This window comes from Aulonocara stuartgranti (genome assembly GCF_965226115.1).
Source record: "Aulonocara stuartgranti genome assembly, chromosome: 19".
Classification (NCBI taxonomy): Eukaryota; Metazoa; Chordata; class Actinopteri; order Cichliformes; family Cichlidae; genus Aulonocara; species Aulonocara stuartgranti.
The window spans coordinates 12,663,664-12,684,853 of record NC_138955.1 but is presented as its reverse complement, the minus strand read 5'-3'; the positions used below and the strand labels follow the sequence as shown (position 1 = coordinate 12,684,853).

General features: G+C 38.4%; 2 protein-coding genes across 3 annotated transcripts; one reads left to right on the top strand and one right to left on the bottom strand.

The window, feature by feature from the left end:
• Window positions 1–10: 10 nt before the first annotated feature.
• LOC309694814 (transmembrane protein 87A-like) lies at window positions 11–11,421 on the bottom strand. 2 transcript variants are annotated; one of them, XM_082515042.1, is made up of 20 exons: window positions 11,209–11,421; window positions 9,881–9,938; window positions 9,337–9,434; window positions 7,780–7,896; window positions 7,514–7,561; window positions 7,383–7,424; window positions 7,006–7,132; window positions 6,865–6,926; window positions 6,512–6,695; window positions 6,303–6,402; window positions 6,087–6,180; window positions 4,341–4,412; window positions 4,093–4,201; window positions 3,340–3,398; window positions 3,144–3,247; window positions 2,969–3,045; window positions 2,294–2,355; window positions 2,157–2,209; window positions 1,944–1,974; window positions 11–1,817 (listed from the first exon to the last, which is right to left on the bottom strand). In XM_082515042.1, the coding sequence occupies exons 1-20, from the start codon at window positions 11,323–11,325 to the stop codon at window positions 1,776–1,778; spliced, it is 1,656 nt and encodes a 551-aa protein (XP_082371168.1). In that variant the 5' UTR covers window positions 11,326–11,421; the 3' UTR covers window positions 11–1,775. The 2 variants fall into 2 exon arrangements, with proteins under 2 accessions (XP_082371168.1, XP_082371167.1); XM_082515041.1 differs by having other exon boundaries at window positions 2,294–2,358; window positions 11,209–11,420.
• Window positions 11,422–12,436: 1,015 nt separating this feature from the next.
• On the top strand, window positions 12,437–21,164 carry ganc (glucosidase, alpha; neutral C; the record flags this gene model as incomplete). The annotated part of the gene is made up of 23 exons (XM_082517404.1): window positions 12,437–12,655; window positions 13,019–13,081; window positions 13,378–13,480; window positions 13,629–13,756; window positions 13,978–14,154; window positions 14,261–14,264; window positions 14,358–14,427; window positions 14,599–14,695; window positions 14,806–14,983; window positions 15,076–15,220; window positions 15,318–15,553; window positions 15,640–15,766; window positions 16,037–16,116; window positions 16,402–16,545; window positions 16,779–16,875; window positions 16,983–17,084; window positions 17,353–17,527; window positions 18,762–18,830; window positions 19,021–19,085; window positions 19,184–19,260; window positions 19,338–19,412; window positions 19,505–19,618; window positions 21,048–21,164. The coding sequence occupies exons 1-23, from the start codon at window positions 12,627–12,629 to the stop codon at window positions 21,162–21,164; spliced, it is 2,472 nt and encodes an 823-aa protein (XP_082373530.1). The 5' UTR covers window positions 12,437–12,626.
• Window positions 21,165–21,190: the final 26 nt, after the last annotated feature.

Sequence of the window (21,190 nt, the reverse complement as noted above, 5' to 3'; positions counted from 1 at the left end):
TTCAACCATCTTTCAATATAAATTTATTTGCAGGACATACGCAAAAAGCCATACAATATTATCAGCTTCACAATACAATGCAGACTCAAATCCAGACACAGGGTTTTAGTGTCTCTCTGAAATAAAATATTGTCAACAAGATTTAGACAAATAGAAAAAAACCAAACATAGTTCAGAACTTTAAAATTATCCACACATACTGCAGTAGATCACACAAGGATGAGGATTTATTCCAGATAAGGCTATTTTTGAGCGTAGCTGGGAAAGGGTCAGATTAATCTGTAACAATGGTGAAATGATACTCCCCTGTGCTACTAAAGTAAACAGAGAACCTAAATAAAACTCTGGACCTGTTGGTGGAGGGGGTCGGAGAGCACATTTTATAGACACACTAAATTACATGTATATTTTTCAGCTATCCAGGTTCGTTATTCAGTGGCTAGAAAAAAAGTGTTCACTTTGGTGACTGCAATATCTAGTGTTTCTAGATCTATTATATGAAATCAAAACTATAAAAAAAAGTTACTTTTCATAAAAATGTAAATAAAGCAGGCTTAATTTTACTACTAATGCTTACAAACAGGATTTTACTTTTTTTACACTTATCAACCAATTAAATATAGTCAAATTTCAACTCACTTAAACTGATCAGTGTGTGGACGACATCCTGAAGAAATGATCTGACATGTGTCTACAAAATGAACACGCCTCCTACGGTTTTATTACAGTTAATTCCTTGCATTGATATAGCTCCATAACTATCGTTATATGCTCCCAGATCAACAGATGTGGCTTATTTTCTGGACGACGGTGATATCCTTCAAGTATCAACATGACAGATTTTAACAGTGGCTTAACTATTTTGATATTCAAAATGACCCAGTTAGCCAGACACTACAGTAATAATGTGTTAACAATTAAACACACATATTTGTTGGTTAAGCATTAAAACATTTGCTTTTAGCTGTCTGGCTAAATGGCTAATTGTACAATAGAGTTACTTGCACATTTAAATATTAAATCGTGTGATCAAATAAATATGTAATGTAACAACGCATCTTTTTTACATATATGGCACAGCACTGAAGATAACCTATTGTTGATTAAGATGCTGCAATGGCTTAAATATAATCCTATTATGAAACTACTTTAATGTTTTCAGTTATGTTCATTATCTTCCGTTTGTAGCATCATCTGATATCTTGGCTTTGATGATGGCCAGGCATCACAAGTCATACCTGACTGTGTTCCAAAAAGGACCTCACATTCCTACAACTCTGACCCGTCCAGGAGTTATCTGTGCAGTCTGAAGTGGTTGGAGCTTTTGTCAAATATTTTGATCATCTATCCCTTGCACTGGATATCACATGTTTCATTAAATACTTATAATAGTCTTTAAAAAAAACAAAACAAAAAAAACTAAAAGAAAATTTTCACAAATCTCCCGATAACTAGTGCCTTGTGTAACAGAATCAGCTTCTCCTTCATTTTGTTCAACAAATAAAATAGTTATAAATATAAATGCTATACTATATAACTGCTTGTATTTTATCCCAGAATGCCATCAGCAGCCGACCCAGTCACTCCGGGTTGCACAGTATGGCGTTAATATAAGAGCTTACTGTAGTGTTACCGAAAGCCTGTGAAATAAAAGGTTTTTTTTTTTAAAAGTGTCTGAAGAAAGAACAGATATGCATCCCCCCAACATTTTTGGTAATCAGATCACTCATTGCTGCCTCAGTCGAATTCCTCTCTTTTCACTCTCAGATCGTCTTCTACTCCATTTTGGATCTCTCCATCTTGGTTTTCAAGATTTCCTGGAAAAAAAAAACACAGCAGTGTGGTTGTTAAATGATGTCATAGTAAAAGGTCAGGACTTTAAATAGATTAAAGTGTGAGTAGAATCATGGGACTAGCATGTGTAAAGTAAAAAGGCTCCTTACTTCTTCCTCATCTAGCATTACAGGGAGAGCTCTGTATGGAGGGGAAAAAGAAAAAAAAAAACAGAGAAAGAGGCCATGGATATACCACCCACATCAGGAGTTAGTCAAACACTATGAATATGGCTTGAATAACAGCAATATAGTACTTTTCCACATTTCCATCCAAATGTCATTTAGTGTAGCAGTTTTTCACCAAAATAAAAGTTTACTTACACATCAGCAACAGTAGTAGGAATGTTCTCCTCAACCCACTTTAGATCTTCATCCTGACAAAAAAGCACAGTTTTGAAACACAGAATTAAGTAAACATGACAATAACGCAGGAGAGAAAATGTCAGAAGTCAACCTACCTCTTTACTCAACATTTTCTGGGAGCCGTTAATGTCAGGCTTTGCGCCTCTCATCTTCATTCCTTCTGAAAAATCAAGAAAAGGCAGTTGAAATCATTTACTCTGATACTATTAAATGATTATAAATTTCTCAATTAACGTCTATACAAACAGACTGAGAATGTGTCATTGGGTTAAACAAGGTTTAACAAAGCTCAGACAGTGTCAGTAAAGGATGTGAGGAAAATTGTGATTATTTGGGTTTATTAGAGCATACAACAGAAGATACAAACTGCTGGAAAACATTTCTGTGATTTCTGTCGTTTTATATTTTTGTGTTATACAAGCCTACTGGCCTCAATTCTACACTTAAACACTGTTACTATAGGATAAAAAACATCCTGTTTGTGGAACCTAAACAAAACTGATCAAAATGTAAAGAATCAGCTGGCACAAGATGACAAGCCGGCAGGATACTACATTTATGGCAACTAACTGTTTTACACAACCAAGCTTATCAAAAGCTGTTTTACCTTTTCTCCCAACACACAGCACTAGAGTTTAATAAAACCAACATTTTTCTAAGAAACTTAACTGTGTAACACAAATGAGCATTCAGTTTCTTTTTCAAACACTGTTTAATATGGCAAACACTTGTCTGGGGCTTTAAATTACAAGAGGAGTCAAATGTCGTACCAAAGGCTTCGTTCAGCATGGGCTCCTTGGCTTCTTCCTCTTCATCATCATCATCAATCAGAGGGGAATGGGAGAACCTGAAAGGAAACACCACATAGGCTGAAACCTTTATGAATCGCGTTAACCGCGAGCTTACACAGAGGTACTTTGGCCCAAACTCTATACTGACGCTGACCTCTGATTGTTGGCTGAAGGCCGCAGCAGCACCATGATGACCAGAAGAATAGTGGAGAAGAGCAGGCGCCAGAATGCATCATCTACCCACAAGTCCCTCCAACCCTGCAGAAAGGATAAGGACAGATTTCAGGGGAAAAGCAGTGAAATCCAGTACAAGATAAATATAACTCAGCCAAAAGAGAAAGCAAACTGACCCTCTGACAGTCGACCAGCTTGAAGACCTTGGTGGTCCAGATGATAAATATGATAGAAGCTGTGGACACAAAATAAACACCAAGGATTTAGATGACTGTAAACAAAATACACGTGTTTCGCAGAAACTACAGCACACAAACAACAAATTGACCTGAAGGGAATTCTAGCCACAGCATTGGTAAACTGGAGATGTGTTTTTTTTTAAATGAAACAGATGTGTTCAAAAAATATTTATCACATATGGAAATACGCAGATTCCCTTTCTTGTAAAGGGTTAAATGAAGATTGGCCACACTGACAGCTACATAGTAAACACAAAGCAGGAGACTGGAGCTTAAATACAAGTTGGTAACAGAAGGAAACAATAAACCTGATTTCACACGAGTTGATAATAAAGTACAAAAAGGCTAATGAAGACAAAATCAGCCCTCAGTTAGCACTATAACTCATTAACATGTCATGTTTTGTAAATCAATAGAAAAACCTAGTTTTTCTAGGAGAAATTAGCTTTTTTTTTATAAGTTATATTAGTTTCATTACCTTTATACAGAAGTAGGTTTACATGTTTAGCTTAGCTCACCAGCTTCCAGCACCCTCCACAATAAAACATATTTTCCAAGTCTGACCACATCTTACAGAGGAGCAAGTGCAGCACATTTCTACCATTTCATAATTGGCTTCATAGTTTACGGTAATCTTTTGACTGATGGAAACGTGGAAGCTAAGCAGACCCCAGTACAGCTGTAACTCACCGACAACAGAGAAGATGAGCGTTTTAGTGAAGTGCTGATATAACGAGAGCTTCACTATATTTCTGCGGAGCTTGAGGAGACGAGTGGTTTGAGACAAGCTGATGAAAATGTAAATGCAAATTAAGGAAAACACTGTCTATGGACAGCTTCTAAATAAATACAATCAAATGCCTATATGTGCAGTGCTTGTGATAATACAAATCACAGTGACACCTGAGCAGTCATCAGGCTAGTTGATTAAAGGATATCCACCACATGACACAGGAGTCAATGAGGGAAAGGCTGAGATTAGCCACAAGGGCAACAGTCCCGTAGAAGCCCTGTAGGAAGATGACAAGAGACACATTTCAGAAGAAGATCTGTTGAAAACTTAGAGCACAAAATAGAGCAAAGACTGACTGTGAATCAAGCAACTAAAGAATTAAACCAGCAGTGTAGTTCCTTTAATGTCCACTTGAGGCCGACTCCAAAAACTAGTCAATCTCCTTTCAAAAGAAAAGATCTGCTGTAGCCCAGTGATTTGGTAGAATCTTTTTGCTCCTGGAGAATGACTGCAAAAAGTTTTGTTGGTGTGACCAAACTGACCGTAAACACTCAGATCAGTGAAAATTTGCATATAAATGCTGTCAGATATCCAACACAAGGCAATCAATCTGAATCAGTCTGTAGCGATAAGCCAAATTTGTCTGCAGGACATCTCTTTGCAATAATGGACTCAACTGAGCTGCTGGTACTCTGGTTAGTGAGCACCTATGTGATTTTTGCAGTCAAATCTCCATCCTGCAGCAATTACGTCACTACTGGTGGAGGAATTTCTGTTTCATATCTATGAAGTTCTGACTAAACTCATGTGAAAATGCTCTTTTTATAACTCACCTGTTTCACCTGAGTCGTGCATTATTATGGGTGTGGCTGCTTTATCTGACAGACAGATGTAGCTGACACTTTCTGCTAGGCTTCATCTGTGTTAATTGACAGTCACTGAACTCGAACACTCAACTGTAGTGGTATTTATGGTGACTTTCAGAGCATTTAATTATGTTTTTAATGTGGTTTTCTGCATGGTTAACTGTACTAACAGCTCATCCAAGAAGTCTGTGCTCTGGCAAGTGAAACTTAGGAAGTATCTATGCCTGGGGATACAGACTGCTGCACAAGTTTGCAACCGTTAGGTGAGGATTTGGCACTCCGGCATCTTATTTAAATATGATCACCTCGAGCACAAAATAAGAAAGGTGACGTGTACATGCTATGAAAGTGTTGGGTAAACATGAGCTTGTGTTAAGATTACAAAACACATTCTAATCAACTTCATTACTTCATTCTCCTTGCTGTCTTTCTTATCTCACGTTTAAATTGCGTTTGCTGAACTCGCTCCTGTGTCTTTAGCTTCTTTCGAAAAATTACTCATAGATCAAATTTGTCATTCTCTATCATGATCACTTGTCTGCCTCCCAGAGACAGAATCCCTGTGTAACCTTCCCTCTCTATGGTCTCCTGCACTCAAATCAAATTTATATATAGAGAGCGCCTTCCCTGCTGCACCAGGCCACATTTTTATGCAAAAATACATCACAGCCATCAGCTTCAATCACCCTCCAGAGGCTGCAACAAATAATGTGTACTAACTGAACTGCAGTGGGTTCATTTCACTTGCCTGGATACAATTAATGTGAGGCCACTGAAACTTAATATGTGGTCCTAGAAGTGAAGTATAAAGGGTGTCCTAATCAGCAGAGAGTATGCCTTCAAAGGACATTTTAAATCAACCTTTGTTCAAATGTATTTTATTTATTTAGGGCATGATTTATTTATTTAAAAAAAGAATATGTATGTGTGACTGTTCTTATAATCCTTGTATAAAAAAGTATTTTGTAGTCTTGGTTTTGAAAGCTGCCACACAATAAATATTTAGCTAACAACTGATTTCTATTCTTAAGGGTGACTGCAAGATAAAGACTTGCATCTGCTTCTTATCAATATTAGACACTTACACCGGTTACTCGCAGCACACCTTCTACTGAGGAGAAGAGAAGGTAAAAAATTCCAACAGCTACTAGCCGATGTACGGTGGTGCCCAACCTGGGCCTAAGCAGAAGGGAGAATAAAACAATGCATTAATACTAAGAGCTTGTTTAAAACAAGTAACAGCAGTGGGTTATCCACTAGAGACTATATACAATCAGGTAACCTTTCAGGAATCAACTCACTTGACTATGCCATAGCCAAGGCTTACAATGAGGACCAGGATTCGAGCCAGAGATCTTTTGAGTGCAGAGAGCAACTCTGCAAAAATCACAGCCCCTAGCACTGCAAAAAAATAATACAAAGAGAAAAACAGATGCCAAAATATGAAAAGGAAAAACCAAAACCAAACAAACTTATACTACAAACAAGCGAGCGTGGAAAATCTGCCAACCGTAGTCTCCTTTGTAATGGATGCTTTGGTATTCAGAGTAGAAAACCGCTTTCTCCAGCATGCCGAGGATAATGACGGCACCAATCCAGAACTGGATCCGCAGCAGATCCCTCCAATAACAGGCGCACCAGAAGAGCCAGAGAACCCCAAACAGCACGTAAACAATGCACATGACCATGAAGAACTGTGATGGGCGCAAGAGTGGGAGACAGTCTCAGCTTTGTCATCGATAATAAGTAAGCTATACACTCAGGTTCCAGTGCTATGGTGAAAGATTTTACATGTCTGAATTCATCAACTCCCTTTACTCCTAGATATAGCAATTAAATATTACAGAAAATGAGGATTTATACCATCATGAGAGGCCAGTCTGCTGGAGAGGAGTACTCATGTGGACCTTTCATCTCCACTTTCACTGGGAAATAAAGAAAGGTGCGTTATTGTTTAAAGAAATATGATTCTAAAGCTCTTTATGCAAAATGGTTGTTTCTCACTTGAAAAAGTAAAGCTGGACTGCTCTCCTCCCTCAGCTTCATCATCAGCGCCACGAAACAAAGGCTGCACCTTCACTATGAACAGATAGGGACTGTCTTCCCAAGCTTTGGCCACTGCACTGATATCCTAAAAAAGAAGATTTAGACTTTTAAATCTGATGAATGAAGCAATTTCTTATACTTTTTATAGATTTATTTCTTTGCATTGAATGAGACAGCATATAATTTTGTTGTACTTTTGGTATAATGACAATAAAGGATTATCATTATTACACTTGTTCCCATGAGCACTGGAATATAAAATACCCCCAGAAAGGATTAAAACTTTCCTCCAAAAATTAAAAATATAACGTTTATTCACTGTTGTAATGTCTTACCGGTTTTTCAGACCAAAAGAAGCTCTGATTGGATGGGTCACTCTAAGAGAAAAAAAGTAGTTTTAGGGCTATTCTGATAAGAACAATGAAAAATTATAATAAGCGTCTAAAGATCAGTGTCGATCACGCACCTTTGGGCTAGTCAGTGGCTGATAAGGGTTGAAGTCTGGGTAATAGACCTAAAACAAAGGCCAAAGTAAACAAATACACATGAATAGATATGCATATATAATATAGTGTATGCAGGAAATCTCTGAAAGAGCAGTTTCACATGTTTAAAAACGGACTTACATCAGTATTGGATAACTGCTGCACAGAAACTGGACTATTACACACACATAATAAATGAGTTTATGTGCCATCTACAGTGATCTAGGACGGTATCGTTGTCACTGACCTTTGGTAGCAAGAGAGAGGAGCAGTTGTCAAAGTACATGTAGCCCTGACTGTAGAAGCCACTCCAGCCATCTTTCAGCATGTGCTCCATGCCAAACATGTTCCTTGCTTTGTTGTCCTGCAAAACAGTGTGTTATAACATGTACTTTATGTTATGTTTATTATAATGAACAGACAGGATGTTATTGCAATGATACTTGACAATCACAGCAGTAACTGAGTTTACTGTATTTCAACACATTTTGCTAAATATTTGACACCATATAAAAATGACCATTAATATGCATATGACAATATTTTACACACCAGCTAAATAATGCTGAATCACAAAGACAAAAGCACCAGCCTTCACAGGACTCATTGAATAGTGCAAACACAGGCAAGTAAGTGGAACCTAATTTCAAGGGCCCAAAGTATTTCAGATAGTAAATACATTTTTTGTAAGCTCCAAACATCCAAATCACAAACAGGGTTTATTTTTTCTCTTACAAAACAGAAGTGTGTTCATGCTTTACATCAAACCCACACAGTAAAACTGACTAAATCTGAAGGTATTCATTTCATTTAGATCTTTTTTATTTAATAAAAATTTGAAGTGCCTTGTGATAGATTGGCAACTGAGTCAGGGTGTATGATTAGGCTCCAGCCCACCACAAACCTGAACTAGATAAACGGAAGATGGATGGATGTAAAGCCAATTCTTTTCAGCTTAAATGAACAGCACTTCTAGGCGCAGAGAAGGGGTAAAGGGTGGAGGGTTCGGTGGTCTCAGGATTTTGTCTGTGCTTTTTGCAGTTGCTCTATTGGCATGAAGCGTGAAACCAATGCTGTTGGTCTACATTCCTGCCAAGACATTTGGCTATGAACTCTGGGTAAATTAGGCAGACACAAAAGTGGGAAATAAGCTTCCTTCACGGGGAATGAGCTCAGTCATTCAGGAGGGGCTCAGGTTGGAGCAGCTATCACTCCACATTAAAAGAAGCCAGATGAGGTGTTTCAGGGATATTATACTGAGAGGAAGATCCAGGACATAGAGAGATATTACATCTCTCTGCTGGATGAATGCCTCTGAAGGAGCTGGAGGAGGTGGCCCAGAAAATGGATGGATGAAATGAAAAATGTAAAGTTTGTTTATTGCAGTGAATTTCCTTCCTGGTGTAAAACTGCTTTGGACTTGCACTACTTTCCTTCCAGCTTTGCATTTTCTTGGAAGAGACGTTCAAGCTTGAAAGGAACCAAACCTTACAAATCAAATCTGACTTCAAAGTCTCCTTTGTGCTACAGGTGACCTCCACGTATCCTTGTTTGTGACCCTCACTTAAAGTCTGACAGCAACAAAGCAAACTGCAGCTGAGTCTGAGAAGCCCTTGGACAAGGAGCCAGATGGAAGTTGAGGCCAAGGCCAAGAAATCGCTTCAGGAAGGAAACAGCAGCTGCTCTGACTGACAAACAGTTGATGCACAATATATCTAAATCCTGAAAAAAAGTTGATAAACCAAAATTTATCCAAAGTATATCTTTGTTTTCTTTACTCAAAGACTCACTAGTGTATACTCACTGGTGTGTTAAAGACCTCATTATAGCAAACAGAGGAGCGCAGGTACCAGCTGATGTTGAAGGCGAAGCTTTTGTTACACCGCCTTGAGTCACCCTGGACTGAAAAATAGAAGAAAGAAGAACATATCAACACTTAGAATCCACTAGCTGATTCAGACAAGCAAATACTTGTCAGTGGAGTTCAAAGTATTCCAGGTTCTATTCTAGGTCAGTGTCTAATTTTCCTTAGAGGAATGCCAGCAATGAGTTCTACAAACAGAAGAGAAATTTATACCACAGTACAATCTGTACTGTGGAGATAAGACTCTTTCAAAGAGTATTCATCATTTTAAACACTGACATTTTGCTTTTAGTCTCTAGATATTCTGTTTGAAGGCTGCAGGGCATCCAACTTATCTGCAATGTCTGGATACCAGTTAGAGCCATAAACACACTGTGGGGGATGTAAATCACAGCACAACAATGCCATCCAGTCAACAGTTATGTGTGAATCCTCACATCCACAGTCCTGGCCATCTACACCTTAGAGAACGTAGGCTACTTACACTTCATGAAGATGGTGGTGTTGGCATACAGGGTCTTCCGAAAAACGGCATCCTGCGTCTGAAACCCAACAGAGACACATCAGTCAGCAGCTCATCAGCGATCACTGTATGTGTCACTTCTGCAGATTCCTTTGAACTGTGTTCAGAAAGAATGTACAATTTACACATAAAGACATGGCTTTATGGACCACCATCTGCTCATGTGTGATGCATACAGTGCTGAGTACTGGAAACAATGGTGCTGCAGCTGCTGTGCTAGACAAATTATGTGATAGCACAATTTTAATAATCTTTTCCTGAATTTTTTTTTTTTAAATACCTGTCATATTAAAATTATATATAACAAAATAGGTACAGCGGTTTACTGACACATGCAAACATATATGGAAATACAGCATATAATGGAAAAACAGAAGTGTGCACATTACTAATCAATCAATATTTGGTCTGAACATATTTATCCTTTAACACAATCTAAACTCTCTAAGAGAAACTTTCTATCTTTAAGTAGTCTTCAGGGATAGTTCTCCAGGCTTCTTCCAAAGCTCTTCTTCTTTGGGGAGGCCCATCCATCGCTGAGTGTACCAATGTCATTTGCCTCCACTGTGTTTTACATATGGCTGTAGACACTCACTGTTATATCTCCTCCTTACACATTTATGATGATTTGAACCAAAGGAAAATTAGTTTTTAAAAAGTAGGCAATGTCCTAAGAAACACCTTTGAAGCCCTCCAGATAGCGTGAAAAACTATTACTTAACACCACTTAAAAAATGACAGTCTGGCTCCTTGGAACAGAAACGGTCTGGAACCAGAGCAACATATGAAGAAATACCAAGGCACCACTATATCTACCTAAGCTTTATAACATGATGCAACACGTATTTTTTCCACATATCATCGCCTATCCACGTCACGCGGGAGCACCTTTAGCTCACCTTGAATTTAGTGAGGTAATATCACCGGCTGAGCCATCAATTTCTAAACTAGAATTACTTTTCCTGTGTAACACAGATGCAAACGAAGCTGTAACATGACACCACCTGCTTTTACACAATGGAACTGAGAAAAATATCACCTTTTGAATGTCCAGACAGAAATAGTAGCGTTAATGAAACGAAAATCTGTGGTTTAAAAGCGGGGTAATAAGCGAATAAGCGACTTGTCGTGTCAGACTATCCAAACAAGAGCTGTCAAAGCAAAACGACAGTGTTTGCGCCAGGTAGAAAGAGGGGGCTAGTTAGCTTCTTCGGCTAACAGCTACCATGGAAGACTTAGCTTAGAGACTATGTAATAATGGTAAAGACACATATGTTAAAGACACTGACCGAGTTGATGTCCATGCTCCATACGGAAACCTCTGCCGCTGTCCCAGGACGGAAAACCAAGGCAAAAAACAGCAAACACAACCAATGCACCTGATCATATGACATCTTTTTGTGCATCTACTCCAGGTCAGCAGGCTCGTGTCCGCATCCAGCTCCGGGTTGTTCTCCCTGTAGTTACCGCGGTCGCCACAAGAGTGCAACATAACACCGAATACAGTGAGAGCGGAAACCATCTCCTTCTATATGCCTGACAGAGGGGCAGGCAACTACCGATCATTATAAACTATCTACAACGCTAACAAAAGGTTTTGTAAAAATATGGAATTTCAATTTGATTATTTTGACAGGACAATGCAACGTTCCAATGCAGAGCATGACACTCATGTGCACATAGAGTTAAAGTTAATTTCCATTAATTTCTTGTTCCTCACTGGCCTTTCACATCCACAATGCACAAACAATATTTGCAATTTACACATTACATACACATAATAGAAAAATATAGTGTAAGAAAGCTACAGAAATTAAAAATATGTCGAAAAGTATGAATAATTATACAATTATAATTAGTTAAAATGACTACAGATCTTGTTTACCTTTAATTAACTTTTTCCCTTACTTAAAAAGAAATAATTTTTATAATAATTTTGATTTAAGTTGTAAATGTAGATGAAAAGCCAAATTTAGGTGATATGGTATTTTACAGTTACCATTCAGCATACTATTAAAATGTGATTACAGTCTTCTCATTTAAAAACACAAATGAATGAAACTCCCAAAACTAATTCAATTATATATATATATAAAAAAATGTAACTATGATACCACAGAAATTGTTGGATAATAATGAATTTCTTATTCATATGCATTATTTAGTATTCTCCTACCAACAGAGCTGGATAAATAAGCTTTATTCTAACATGCACCACAACCTTGGGATAACTTGGCGGGTATATTTGGAAGACGTCCATCTCGACTTGTAAAATAACAATTATAAATACTTTAATAATCAATCTTTAATCAATAAAATTAACATTGTAAGCACAAGATTTAAAAACATTACATTACATTAAATTTCTGCCTTCTTTTTTGTCTTTAAATAATTGTATTTTTCAATTATTGTTATTATTTATTATTATTTTTACCTGTGAAAAATAACATAAACCACATTGTAAATAACTCCAGGAAGAGAGGCCTGTTCGCTTCAGTGGGGGTTTATTTTGGAAATCCAAACCGGAAATGAAGGTTGACGTACGTAGCGGTATCTTGAGACAGATTTTTCTCTACGTGTTGTTTCCCGATTTGAAACTGTCAGGAAGCTCTTCCTGGTTTAAACAGAAAACAAATGTAGCTGTGCTCAAACACGGAGACCACCCCGACTGTGAAGGACCGAAGGTTTTGTCTTATCTTTGCGTTAAATGGCGGAAGTGAGCCAAACCCTTGCTAGGTACAGACATATGGGTATATAAACATGCTCTTTCCAGCCGCTCTGTTGCAAAGACCACCCTCTTATGTTGACCTTTGACATTTCACAATGAACCTATATGAAGAAAGCAACATAAAGTAGGACAATCATGTAGTTACTGTGTAGTTATTATCAAATACATGGCAGCTGTTGTTTAGGTCACTGAAAGGTGCTTGGCAATATTTGAATGATGGGAAGTTTTTGACTTTTATATATGTGTGCAGTCAGGTTACAGTTTAACCACCATTTTTGATACTTGGTGCTTTCCATGCCCCAATTGTCTTGAACACCTTGGTCTACGTGTATAAGTGTGTGTATTTCACTTTATTTTTGCTTCTCTTATAGTGTTATCCCTAATGTTGAGGGGGAAGGCAAGTTCAAGAAGAGCGGTGATGTTGCTTTTTATAGGTGTGTTGGACATCCTCAGAGTTAAAGTGATTTTATTGTGTTTTGTTGGACTTGTGAAAGAGAGCTGGAGATTAATAATAACTTAATTGATATAAACAATTGAATTTATTGAATAAACAGAAATGTTTAAACTGTTTTTAAAAGGTCGCTTACTAGAATGAATTTGGAGTGTGGCTCAAATACAAAGAGATGAATTTTCTAAGTAAGCGTAATAATCTGTTCTAACTCTAAAACCTCTCTAAAATTGAAAAGTATTTTAATCTCACCACTGACTTTTATTTTCGCTTGCTTTTAAGGCGGCAGATCCAGGGTGCAAACATGCAGCATCGGGCTCTTTTGGACACTATGGTGCTCACAGAGAAGGGGGCATGTTTTGAATTGCTGGAAGGAGAGTCGCAGGTTAGTGTTACTTTTAAAAAGTTTCTTTAATCAAGTTTAAACATCATTTAGACTGCACAGATCAATGTTTTGACCTTTGATTATGCCCAAAATTGTGAATGATAATTAAAGAGGAGGGGATTTTTTTATAAGCTTACTCTTTTCACAGACCAGGCTGCTTCTTTCTTTGTCCCCGTCCAAACCCGGCATTGTAAGGATAACAATAGATGAATTCCAGCCTATTAAGGCACGCTATCGAGTTCCAGATGTGTTATCTGGGGAACCACAATGTGAACAGTAAGCGATGTATCATTTTTATATTATGATGTCATCTTACACCAGCACTTCTTTAAAATCCAGTCCCCTTTAGTATTTCTGACAGCCTAAGAACTTCTGCGGTTGTGACAGAAATTATTAATTGTTCATATCAATAAAAGACAAGTTTATAGATCTAGGTTTAACTTGTATGATTGCTGCAACTGGAAATTAGTTGACCTTTACCCCTCATCCTTTGGTAGATTAAGAGTGGAGAAACAGACTAAGGACTCAGTCACATTTTCTTGGTCTTTCGGACGTTATCAGCTCCGTGTGTGGCATTCTCCTTTCCGACTGGAGATCCTGTGTGAGCAGGAAGTGATGGTCACATTCAACTCTAAGGACAAACTGTGGTTCGAGAGACTGCAGCATCGACCCAGGTGAGATTTGCAAGAAATAGATGTGCAGAAGAATTTGTTTATATCATATAGCTGACTGCATTTCTTTTCTTTTTGTATTCTTCTGCGCGGCTACATGTCACGGTAGCGAGGTAAGAAAATAGAAGCACATCTGAAACTGCAGCTTAATTTTGAAGCTTAATCAGGTCTGTGAATGCCATTGTTCTTTGTTGCTTTTATTTCAGCTTCAAGACGAGCGGAAAAGTTCATTATGGAAGGAGACATTCAAGCAGTTTGTGGATATCAAGGCTAATGGTTTGTGCCTCTACTTGAATATCTTACCAGCAACTATCTCAGTTTGGTGTACTGTGTTCACATTTTTATGATCATAAATTACAGGCAAGTGTACATTTATGGAGCTTAATAATCAAGGAACAGAGTGTACTCTAAACTTTATACTGAGAGCCACGTGTTGTGCACCTTCAGGTCCCAGCAGCATTGGAGCAGACCTCTGTCTTCATGGGTTCAGGCATGTGTATGGTCTACCCCAACACGCAGACAACTTGCAGCTCAGAGACACGAGGTACACGCGATGGTGTTTGTGTCTTCATTTGTAAGAGTGTAATTTATCTGTGCATCCTGCAGGCAGGAGAGAGAGTTGACAATTTTTAAAAAATGTGTGTCATTTCACAGAGATGGTGAGCCTTACCGGCTGTACAACTTGGATGTTTTTGCCTATCCACTGTACAGTCGTCTCGGACTGTATGGATCTGTGCCATTGATGGTGGCCCACAAGCCAGACAGGACTCTGGGTGTATTTTGGCTGAATGCATCTGAGACTTTTATAAACATTCAGTACTCTGACCATCAGGTGACCTTTGTTTCTGTGCTGTCTGTATTTTACAGTGACCATGAAGCAAAAAGACACTTTTCTACTGCTCAGTAACCTTCTGTCTCAAACAGGAGGATGAAACCCCTCCAGTTAAACGGAGGCGGGCTGATCCTCAGACTGATGTCCACTGGCTGTCAGAAAGTGGTATGATTGACTGCATGGTTTTGCTTGGGCCCAGTCCACAGCAACTTTTCGCCCAGTATGCTCAGCTGACAGGTGAGAATGTGGCTCTGAAATTATGGTACCCAAAAATAAAAAATAAAATTAAGCTCTCAAAGACTCAAACTTTACTTGTCTGTCCTCCCTGTGTCAGGATATCAAGCCCTGCCCCCTCTGTTTGCCCTCGGGTACCACCAGTGCCGCTGGAACTACATTGATGAAGCTGACGTGAAGTCTGTGGATGCTGGATTTGATCGCCACAGTATTCCTTACGATGTCATCTGGCTGGACATTGAGCACACAGATGGGAAGCGGTACTTTACCTGGGATCCTGTTCATTTCCCTGAACCAGCCAAGCTGCAGCAGCACCTGGAGAAGAAAAACAGGAAGGTCAGTTTTACAGTGCAAAACATGCATCATCTAGAGAAATTGTTTTACTTTGATACGTTAAGATGTTTACTGTTATATCTCTTCAGCTGGTCATTATAAGTGATCCACACATTAAGGTTGATCCTTCTTGGTCCCTCTACTGTGAGGCCAGAGACAGAGGGCATTTTGTCAAGGACAGAGAGGGACAGATCTTTAAGGGCTCATGCTGGCCAGGTAATGGGAAAAAAATCTACTGTTTAATGCTAACAAATGTGACATATGCTGGACTTGTGTTAACATGTTAGCTGCACCAAGGTCCAGAATAGGATAAATAAGATTTTTCTATACTGTGGATCATGCAGAGATACTCTACTGTCCAAAAATAAATGAGCATCAAGGTCCACTTTAATAGACACTGTATGTACTTGATGTGTATGCGTGATGTTAAGCATATTATGTTATGCATCTTCTTTGTAAATGGAGTTATGTTAACTTCCCTTACAGGTGAATCCTCCTACCTTGATTTCAGCAGTTCAGCTACTCGAGCATGGTACTCCAGATGCTTCGGCTTGGATAAATACAAAGTAAGGCTCAGAAGGGATCAGCCATGTTTAAACAGAAATGATGCATAATGCAAAGCTACTCAGGACCAGAGCAGAGCAGCAAAAGGCTGAAGAATAATTAAGCTGTGTTCTCTCCTTATGTTGTGGTACCCGTGAAATAAAATGAAACATTTTAAAAGCATCTTAAATAATTTAATGCTTTAGTCCTTGACAAAGATTTCATCTCATATTATTTGTTTTTTATCCACCTAATACTGAGATTGTCTGCTCAAGACACGGTAGTGATGGTGTTTATTTATGATACAGGGATCGACACCTTCGTTGTTTGTGTGGAACGATATGAATGAACCATCTGTGTTCAGCGGCCCAGAGCTGACGATGCCGAAGGATGCAGTGCATTGTGGGGACTGGGAACACAGAGATTTACACAACCTGTATGGTTTTTACCAGGTAAGCAATCTCTTAAAGGGAAGGCCTGATGTGTTTTGTTACTTTAAGCACAAAAAAAATCTGTTTTTCTTCTCTTGATGGAAAAATGTTATTTTGTCCTTCAAGTAACTCTAAAAGTATCTATTAACATCCAGAGTAGTTAAGTTGTGAAGACAGTTTTTAAAGAGTAAAGCCTCCAGGCCCATTCTGTATAATAAAAACAAAATAATTTAAAAAATATTTTTATTTAACAGCACATGGCGACAGTGGAGGGTCTAATCACTCGTTCGGGTGGCTTAGAGAGACCGTTCGTCCTCTCGCGCTCTTTCTTTGCAGGGTCACAGAGACTTGGTAAGCTATTTAAATGGGAAAATGAAAATGCTTCCATCCTCTCCATATTTCCGCATATCCATGCTTAACTGTGCCATTTGTTGTAATTGGCTTTGTTTGGGATACAGGAGCAGTGTGGACTGGTGATAATGTTGCCAACTGGGAGTATCTGAAGATCTCAGTTCCAATGGTGTTGTCCCTGAGTCTGGCAGGCATAGCGTTTTGTGGAGGTGAGGACACTATTGTTTATGGATTAAATTATTTAAACACTAAACAGAATTATTATTGACTAGTCAGACAGAGACGTTAATGCTTCTTTTTCAGCCAACGTGTAATTTTCTTTTGTAGGTGCAGAGATATTAATGAAGTACACACTCTACTAGCTTTTAACTTAAATCTAGTTGAGTAGTTGCTTATATATTCAGTAAATATGGGATATATTACTGCATACTGTCATGTCCTGCTCTTTATCATTAGTCTCTGTTTTTGGTGTTTCAGCTGATGTTGGTGGGTTCATCCAGGATCCAGAGCCAGAGTTGCTGGTGCGCTGGTACCAGGCGGCTGCCCTGCAGCCATTTTTCCGCGGTCACTCTGCAAATGTGACAAACCGTCGGGAACCCTGGCTTTTTGGGGACGAGGTGACTGCAGCAATCCGCACTGTAATCCAACAAAGGTACTATTAGAGAGGTGTCAGTGTCGGTTACTTGAACACCATGTATAGATTGAACATAACCTTTAGAGCAGCGGTCCCCAACCCCTGGCCCATGGACTGGTACCGGTCCGTGAGAGTTGAGGCTCGGGTGTGAAATTTGTGATTCTCTGGGTTTTTATCGTTAACTCGGTTTCCCTGTGTCTTTTCCCATGTTGTAGTTGTGTCTTATTTTGAAAGAACTATTTACTCGTCACCATAGTGACCAGAGAGCATTAAGGGGCAGAGAGAAGGATGTTACTGTCAGTGCATTTCAGGAGGACACTGCTAATAAAGTTACACAATTACACAGTGAATTCGAGTTTATTATTATATTTACAAAATACCACAGTTTTTGTCTTGGTCGTATCATTTTATTTTGTTGTATTTATCCACGACACCTTAAAGGCTGGTCCGTGAAAATATTGTCTTACACTCAACCAGTCCATGGCGCGAAAAAGGTTGGGGACCACTGCTTTAGGGTTGTGAAAAACATTGTTGGGATGTGACATTCGGTGAATCGAAAACAATGTTAGATCCAGTTCAAAGACAGTTTTACTAATGCCAGCTAACAGCAGCTAACAGTGGCTAACAGTTCAGGATATCCTCGACAACTCACCTCAGTATCGCTGTTATCGGACAGATGTGAGATGTTCTGACTTGTTAACTCGTATTGAAGCTGTTTCACAAAGTTTTACAGCCTCCTACCGAGTAAATAAAGATGGTTGCTTCTCATCCGGCATTGACAGCTGAGGTAAAGAGTGGACTGACAACCTGACTACTGACACATATTTCTTTTCTTTTCTAATGTATTGCCAAGTGTTGATATTATTCAAATACATTGAAATATAGTGTGTACAACAATGTTTTTTATACAAAGAATACAAGAGACATACCAGCTGGCCACAGCCATTATGGGGTACACTCTAAATTGAATGTTTTTGATGTCTCTTGGTCGACTAAAACATGTTTGTCCTACAGCAGCCACCGTAGCTAGGATGCAATTCAAATGAAATGTATGCATTTGAATTGAGAGTTGACTTCGGTCTGTAACCTACTGACCTCTAGTGGTGATAGTGTATATACCGTAGCTTTAAAGTAAATGTCAACATGAGGGACAAGATACAAATATACATGTTTCATTAGTTTCTCCTTCTTTTGGTGAAACGCTTATTGTCTGACTATCTCATAATCCAGAGTCCATTTTGTCTGTTCTCAGGTACAGTCTGCTGCCCTATTGGTACACACTGTTTCACCAGGCTCACACGTCTGCGTTGCCTCCACTCAGGTTAGTCCTGGTGCTATCTACTGTTCAAATATAGCAGCTGCAACTACAGCTCTGTTAACTTAAGTCATTATTACATCTGTGGAGACGAGATCAGGGGAACATCATGCTATTGATGTTCACTTTAGAAGGCTCTCATTTTAAAGCTAGTTTAACTTGGATGTGGCCTCTAATTCAATTTAAAACTATACAGACCTCTGTGGGTGGAGTTCCCAGAAGAAGAGAGCACCTTCAGTGTGGACAGCCATTACATGCTTGGTGATAAAAACTTTTCATCTTTACATGATTTCTCTGTGTACCCTGGAATTATTGCACTTTCATTTTTTCTTAGTTAAACTTTCCTTCATTTTATGTAGGAGGAGCACTGCTGGCCTGTCCTGTAACTGAACCAGGCATCCAAGAAATCAAAGTCTTACTTCCTGGATCTGACGAGGTACTGTGTTATATATATTTAAATATCGTCATGTTACACTTGATTGTGGATGTTATTCACATTTTTGTCTGTTTTAGATTTGGTATGACATCCATTCTGCACTGGTATACAAAGGAGGCAGGACTCTAAGTCTTCCTGTCACCCTGGACACGGTAAGTTTAGACGACAATTTTACGTGTGTTATTTTTTTTAAAGTCAGATGATCTGTTATCTGTCAGTTGACTCTGATGTTTCCTCTGCTCAGGTTCCAGTATTCCAGCGCGGTGGCTCGGTAGTTTGCAGATCAGTAGGAAGTTGCTCCTGCACTGCTGAGCTTCGGCAGCTCCCCCTCTCTGTTACTGTGGCTTTAAACTCTCAGGTAACTTGTGCAGGATACTGGAATCCTACACCGATGGGATCGTACTTCCATACTGATAAAACAATTTTTTTTTCCATGAGCCTGAATTTCGCTCTCTGAATTTCACACAAAGATTTAATCTACGGCCTTTTTGTTGTCCCTTTTTTTCTAATACTGATTCCAGTATGTTTCAGTTGCAGTGGTTACAGATGTATTGAGTTTTTTTCCTGAGGTTTTACTTTGGGGTCCAGATGCTAGTATAGAAACAATTCCACCAGAGGGTGCCAAACGTTTGTGGACCACAAGCTCTATACAAGTACTTGTCCAAATTTTTATAAAAGCTTGTTTCTGCTGTTAAAAAAAAAAACATTTTTGCCAAACGTAAGTCAAAATTTGGGGTCATTGTCTCAAAATTTCAACTTAACCACTTGGAATATACAGTTAAGTTAACAAGTCAAAAATGTGAGACAATAAAAATTTTGACTTATGGTTTGCAAAAAAAAGTTTTTTTTCATTGGCAGAAACAAGTCATACCACTTACCATGTGGTTGATCAAAATTTTCCATAACAACCTACAATGGATTATACATCATGACTACTAGAAAAACAGATAATCAGTGTGTTCTATTTATTTCAGTAAGAAATTCATAAATATCTTTCAGTCATGATTCAAAACCTACAGTTACAGTTACCTGAGTAAAAGAGAATGGAAATAAAATAATATACTTACTTATTAAAATGTTTTTTTATTTTTATAAATTGTAAATATATATATTTTTAAACTTATTTCATTCAGTTCTCCCGGTCATTGTTATCTATTAATATTTAACTTAATTTTAAAAACATGATTTTACAGTCTCACATAGTTATACTAATAACAGAACAATTATTCAAATTCACTCATTTTCATCAATAATGATCATGTATTTGTTCATAATTACTGTCTATGTAAATCAAGATTTTCTTAGTTCACTGATGTACACGTTTGCTAAACTGTCTGTGTTTACGTCATATTCATAATATTATGCAATGTGTTTCATCAGAGACTTGTGCCATGGTGCATATCAGTCAATTAATTAGATGCAGGCTAATAAGGATTTATTTAAATGCATTATTTTATGTAATTAACCAAATTCAGAACAGGACTGTGTGTAATGTATCAACTTGTTGCCTTTGGCTCTTTTCACTGATATAATTTCAGCCTTTTGGAAAGAAATTGCACATGTCTAAACTCTTTGTATTCAACAATGCTAATTAAGGTAGAAGCTGTCTGTATACAGGTTTATTTCAGTCCCTGCTCAAAGATTTGAAGGTAAACTAATACTTATTAAAATTGAGTTTTTATTATGCCAAATCTTTAAGCTACAACTACTGGGAGCTTTTTATGCAAATTGTGACATTTGCATCTTTTAATTAGTGAAGCCCTAACTGCAATCTCCTCTCTCCGCAGGGCACTGCTGATGGTGAGTTGTACCTGGATGACGGCCACTCGTTCAGATACCGTGACAGAAAGGTCTTCTGTCTGCGCAGGTTCAGCATGCTGTCAGGCCGTCTGCTCTGCCGGTGAGTCACATTCACACTTCCAAGATGGGC